Source organism: Gracilinanus agilis, unplaced genomic scaffold (assembly GCF_016433145.1).
Source record: "Gracilinanus agilis isolate LMUSP501 unplaced genomic scaffold, AgileGrace unplaced_scaffold49908, whole genome shotgun sequence".
Classification (NCBI taxonomy): Eukaryota; Metazoa; Chordata; class Mammalia; order Didelphimorphia; family Didelphidae; genus Gracilinanus; species Gracilinanus agilis.
In genome coordinates this window covers 1-6,190 of record NW_025384586.1, presented here as the reverse complement: position 1 = coordinate 6,190, position 6,190 = coordinate 1, and the positions used below count along the sequence as shown (strand labels likewise).

The 6,190-nt window shown below is 37.8% G+C and overlaps 1 protein-coding gene across 1 annotated transcript; it reads left to right on the top strand.

Moving 5' to 3' along the window:
- Positions 1 to 3: 3 nt before the first annotated feature.
- HOXD8 (homeobox D8) lies at positions 4 to 2,449 on the top strand (the record flags this gene model as incomplete). The annotated part of the gene is made up of 2 exons (XM_044684432.1): positions 4 to 520; positions 957 to 2,449. Coding segments are annotated over 2 exons (813 nt in total), but the record flags the coding sequence as incomplete, so codon positions are not given.
- Positions 2,450 to 6,190: the final 3,741 nt, after the last annotated feature.

Here is a 6,190-nt window from a genome sequence, read left to right as displayed (position 1 = left end):
TACTACGACTGTCACTTTGCACCCGATGTCAGCGGCCGCCACGCCGCTGCAGCCGCCGCCGCCCTGCAGCTGTATAGTAACAGCGCCGCCGGGTTCCAGCATCACCACCATCACCATCACCACCACCAGCCGCAGCAGCAACCACCGCAGCAGCAGCCTCACCCGGGACCCGCTAGCGGCGGGGGCGGCGGCGGAGGGGGCCCGGACTATTACCATCCTGCCGGGGGGAGCCCGGCCTCAGCCTACCAGCCGGCCCCCCCTCCTCCTCCGCATCCTCCTCCTCCGCCTCCTCCTCCGCCGCCGCCTCCCCCCTGCAGTGGGATTGCCTGTCACGGGGAGCCCGCTAAGTTTTACGGATACGATAACTTACAGAGACAGCCGATTTTTACGACCCAGCAAGAGGCCGAGCTGGTACAATATCCTGACTGTAAATCGTCCAGTGGTAATATTGGCGAGGACCCAGACCACTTAAATCAGAGCTCGTCTCCTTCTCAAATGTTTCCCTGGATGAGACCACAAGGTTGGGATGCAGTTTAAAAAGAGAGAGAAAGAGAGAGAGAGAGAGAGAGAGAGAGAGAGAGAGAGAGAGAGAGAGAGAGGAAAAATTTGCTTCCATCTCACGTTTTAGCTTTAAACTTCTTCCCCCCACCCCTTGCCTTTTTTCTTGCTGTAACCGCAATGGCTCTTGGTTATAAAGTAATACAGTGTGTATATATGCACACACACACACACATATATATTAAAAGTAGAAAAGTGTAAGGCTACAACTACCAGAATAACTTGTGGATACTTTCTCCCTTTCTCCATACATACACACCTATTTATTAAGAATGCAGAATATAATAATATAGGTGTTTCCCCCCACATGTAAGAGAAATCTCTACCAACATGCAGACACCAATAAACTCTGTGCTTTTAAAAACTGTTTCTTTTCCTTTTTTGTTTGTTTTAATCAGCAGCTCCTGGTAGGAGGAGAGGAAGACAAACGTACAGTCGTTTCCAAACGCTAGAGCTGGAAAAGGAATTCCTTTTTAACCCTTATCTGACCAGGAAGAGAAGGATTGAGGTTTCCCACGCTCTAGGACTCACCGAGAGGCAGGTAAAGATATGGTTTCAGAACAGGAGAATGAAATGGAAAAAAGAGAACAACAAGGACAAATTTCCAGTTTCCAGGCAGGAGGGAAAGGAAGGGGAAACAAAAAAAGAAGCACATGATCTGGAAGAGGACAGAGCTGAGGGCCAGACAAATTAACTTATGCCTTTAAATTTTTACCGTAGACTATTAAAAATAATGATCAACATATGCTGGTGAATACCACCTGTTTTCTTTGTTGTAAAGGAGTCTACCTGTATTTCAGGCTACCGTAATGTCACTGCTCTTGATGTTTCTTTGCTTTGGGAGTTGTTTGGGTTTTTAAAAAATTCAGACACAGCATAGAAACAATTAAGCTGTACTTTACGTAGAAATTTGATACTGACTTTGTAGCAATATTTTTAAATTGTAATTTTAATATCCAAGCTGGTGATTTGCCTCAACAACATAAACTTCCTAATGATAAGCACGAGAAATTGAACCTAAAAATGCTTTATTAATCGAAACAAGTGCACTTGAACATTTAAAATTTTTTTTCTTGTGGTGAGTAAATTAAAAGAAATCTATTAATTTTTGAAGAAATTATGCAGCAGAATATTTACTTTATATTATTTGATTAAAATAAATGTAAAATGTTTTATTTATGTTTTTTTCCTTGCCGCTTTTGTAATGAATGGCTTTGGTGCCTTTTGTTTACTCCTAAAGATTTTTTTTTTGGCATTTTTATATATATAATAACTCGGGGAAAAGTTTGGGCCAAATATCTTAAAAGCACAATATTAGCTGCAAAAGTGCACTCTCTATATATAGTCTTGGGCTTGCAAGAGCACTTAAGTTTATGGAAACTGTACCGGTGACGAAAGTTTTACTACAACGTCAAAGTTGACAATTAATCTTTTCCTAAAGTCCATGCAAATTGTGCCAACTAAATCATCTAATGAATGAATACTTGAAAAGCAAATGATATCATTCTTGATCATTATTCACACCGGGCCAGTGGCACGGTCAAATACTGCTTTTTCCCCCCCTCAACTTTCCTCCTACTTTCAATTTGAACCGCTGTTGTAATTTCCTTAAGTCGTTTCTTTGTACCAACTCCATGGTTTTTCTTTGTTTATAGAGTAGGTGCCATATTTATTTGTTATTACCTGCACTCTGTTCATGAGATCATGTTGAGCCAACTGAAAACTACATCTTCGCTTGTGTTGGCTGGTACGTCTCCATGTTTATTTCATCCATGAAAACAATGGCTCCACTTATTTGAAATGAACACTTTGAGGAAACATCTAAAATGCTTGTGTAACAGCCGCTTATAGAACATATCTATCCCTTCAATAAAACAAAACAAAACAGGAAGGATCTCCTTCAATGAGCATGTGTCTCTAGCGCCGCAAAGATTTCCCATAAACCACAACGCATCAGCTGACAGCAAAGCAAAGTTCATTTTGGTGCATCCATTTTATTTTTTGCATACACGACTCAGAAAAACAAAAATACAAGGAGGCTTCCAAATGTTACTGTCTGATGCCCCCAGTGTTTCTTCTCTCTGTAAGTAATTTTTCTAAGATTCCATGAAAGCTTTGAAATTATCCGAACAACACATTATAAGCTTTCTGAGACATAAAAGTGTCCTGTCCTGTATGGTTTCACAGAATATAGCTAACAAGACTGATACAGAAATTATCATTTTAGGATGAAAGTTTTAAGAGAGTAAAGGCAGTATAACAACATATTGAATGTCTGTCTAAAATAAATAAAATTACTACTCACACAAAAAGGAAAGTCTTGTGGCACATTCCTAGATTTAGTTTTTGAGTAATCCATAGTTTAATTTCATCATTTAAAATCTCCCCCTATGATTAGTTTCCATTGTTTTGGATCTAAGTATAATCTTCACATTTGGGAAATTTAGGTTCCCCACCGGGAATTACTTACAGTGACAGCAGATGGACAAGAAAACATGAGTTTCCTAATAGGAAAAAGAGAGGAACCCATTGACCTAAGCCTAGGAAAAGACAAGTTTAAGTCATGGTCTCACCCTGGCTTAAGAAACATTTGCACAAGAAGAGACAGCTGCATACATGTATAATAAATTTATGAGCTTTTTTCTATTAACTGTGCCAGATTTTGCTCAATATGATAGAAACATTCCTTGAACAGAAGCTTTCTGATGAATTTTCACAGATGAGAATTTTTCTGAGCTTTGTGTTATGCAGACCCCACTAGCCCAGTATTTAGGGGATTTTGCCTCACAACGTGAAGAACAATAGGTCATTGTATTTAATGATTCTCCCAAAGAAATACAACCTAAAAAAATCTGATTTAGGTCAACAACTGTATCCTGACTTAGGTCAGGATTCCACATTAAAGAGTCATTGTCGAATGGAAAAGTTTGAATGGACATATTCAGTAGTTAATGTGTCCTCTGAAAACATACAAAGTTGCATAGGAGAGACTCACTAAAGAGGGAAGGAAAGGTAAAAAAAATACCTATTTTCTAGCAGTCCAAGTACTGAAACTAATGTCATAGTAAATACTGTTAAAGCAACGTTATAGTCCCCTTCCTCTTCACACTCCTTCCATTTTGACCTCACATATTAAAATCACTTGGGCTTAGTGGGTTATCCTGGGGAAATGTTGTATTTGTTACATCTATGTGCATGTCCATATATTAATATGTACATGCAAATATATCCAATAGATACAAAGTAGATAATTATATAAGTATACAAGAAGAGAGGTTGCATCCATGTACACAAAGAGATTCAAGAGAAATGACACTCTGCATGCGTGTACATTCATACACACATCACGTTCTTTGTCTTAATGCAGAAGGTTGCCCTTGGACATCCACCTACCGTGGTATTTTTTGCCAAGAGACTCACAATGACAGGCATTCAAGAAGCACTTCTAATTGGTTAGAATCTGTAAACATCAGAACACTGCAGCAAGCTATCAAGCAAACATTTTGCTGCAGAAATTTGCATAAACCTTCAGTGAATCCCTGTATCAAGGTGGTACTTAGTAGCATACAGTTACAAGTAGTCTCCTATGAGAGTTTCATTTAGCAGTATTTTATTTGTTTAATCATATATTCTAATTTTAACATTATATTATTGAATACTATAGATTCCGTTCCATTTAAGACTTCAGTGTGAATAGAAAGGCTGGAGAAGCACAAAGGCAGATGGGATATTTAAAGATCGTTAATTGAAAAGCAAGTTCAGCAACAGTCATTTTATAAAGCTTTATGTAATCCAGAATATTACTTAACACTTTTCAGAAAGAAACATACAATTATGGAGGCCTTTTTTGGTGGCAAGAATTTCCTCCACTAAAATCTGAAAATGAGACAGGTGAAAATAAGTGTTTTCTTTTCATAGGAAACACCAGACCTGTTGGTACAAAAGGAAGTAAATGAACTGATCTTTGAGATTATTTCATAGAAAACTATATAAATGATCATAATTTGGTGCTTAGTTTCAGCATTTGTAGTCCAGTGTCAGATGGTTCAAAGCCTTCTAAAGAATCTTTTCCACTTGTTTGAATTATCTAAAGTATTCTTTTTCAAATTATCTCTGTGTTCTTATGTTGGAGTCTGGTGCCAAATCCCTTCACACTGCCCATGTCCATTGAATCCTGTGAGTATGTAGAAAGGGAAAAGGTTATTTTAAGATATTAATGGCTGAAATTGTAATTACCTCCTCTTCAAGTCCCCTCAGCTAATATATAAGGTTGTTAGATGGTACTTTTTTTTTCAGAGTTGAAGATTTCATGTCAGATAGAAACAAGGCTTTAAATCTATATAACACAAGGTTGACCTAGCTGCAGACAGGGAAAATAGACATATTATAAAGGAGTATCTTTGTATGAGTGTGTATTTGAATTGCAGAGAGCCATATATCTAAGCTTATTGGGGATGCATATATAAATGGTGGATATGTGCACACAAAAGACACACCTAACATAGCAATTTCTATAAACTCCACAATAATAATCTATAAGAAATCACTAATAGAGGTGGAGTTGGAAGTGGGAGGAAAGGGATGTAGTATGTGTGGAATATTTCAAGCTGATTTTGAAAAATTAGTGGTTATTTCTGCTGATTGGAGTAATATATCATGAAATCTAGGTTCATTTCTCCTACATTAGTATTATACACATATATGTATTCCTAGATATGAGGATCTGTGTACATTTTCGATTAGAAATTAGAAGGATTTATGCTTCTTGAAATTAAAGTGGGAAGAATATATTTGGGGTTTATTTTTTAAAAAAGAACTAATGATAATTCTCTTTAAAAGGAGAAAAGGGGATTCTCAGGGTTTTTTTTTTTTTTTTTTTTTGTATTTCCGTTGCAGTGTGGTAGGTTTATTGAATAAAATGGAAGTGAGGGAGATGCAATTATTTAGCTAAAAATAAGTAGGCATAAAATCTATCTTCAACAAAGACATACTAGTGAAGCATAATATACACATACTCACAAATTTAAGTCTGAGATTTTCATCCTTAACTATTAAATTACTTAGACTGACATGTTTCCTGAGATAAGTATGGAGGTAGTTTTCAGTATGGGTGTTTACATTAATTATCTTTTAAAGTTTGGCAAAAAACCATTTCCTGTCCTTTGGCCACAATATTAACTTTCCTGGGGTTGACCTTATACCCCAATTTAAAACAAGCTGTTGGGAAGGTTTCATTTTTTACAGTGCTGTGGTTTGATTGAGAATCTAACATGGGGATGCCACTGCTTTCAGTTAAGGGCAGTGAGAGTAAACTACAGTAGCTGGGGGTGGTGGTGGTGGTGGTGGTAGGGAAGGAACTTAGGCAGAGAGAGGGAGGGGGAAATGGGATAGCATGAATTAAAATTTCTCCTTTAGTATCTGGATTGGACGAGCTCAAACCTCTCACTGAGGCTGTGACACATTATCCAACTGGTCAGAAATGTTGGGCCAAACCAAAAAAAAGTAAAAATAAAAATAAATCATTCGAAGGGAGGGGTGAAGAGCAAGGAAGGGATGGGAAAGGGAGGGAGCAGGAGAGAGAGAGAGAGGAGAGAAAGAGTGGAGAGAGAGAGAGAGAGAGAGAGAGAGAGAG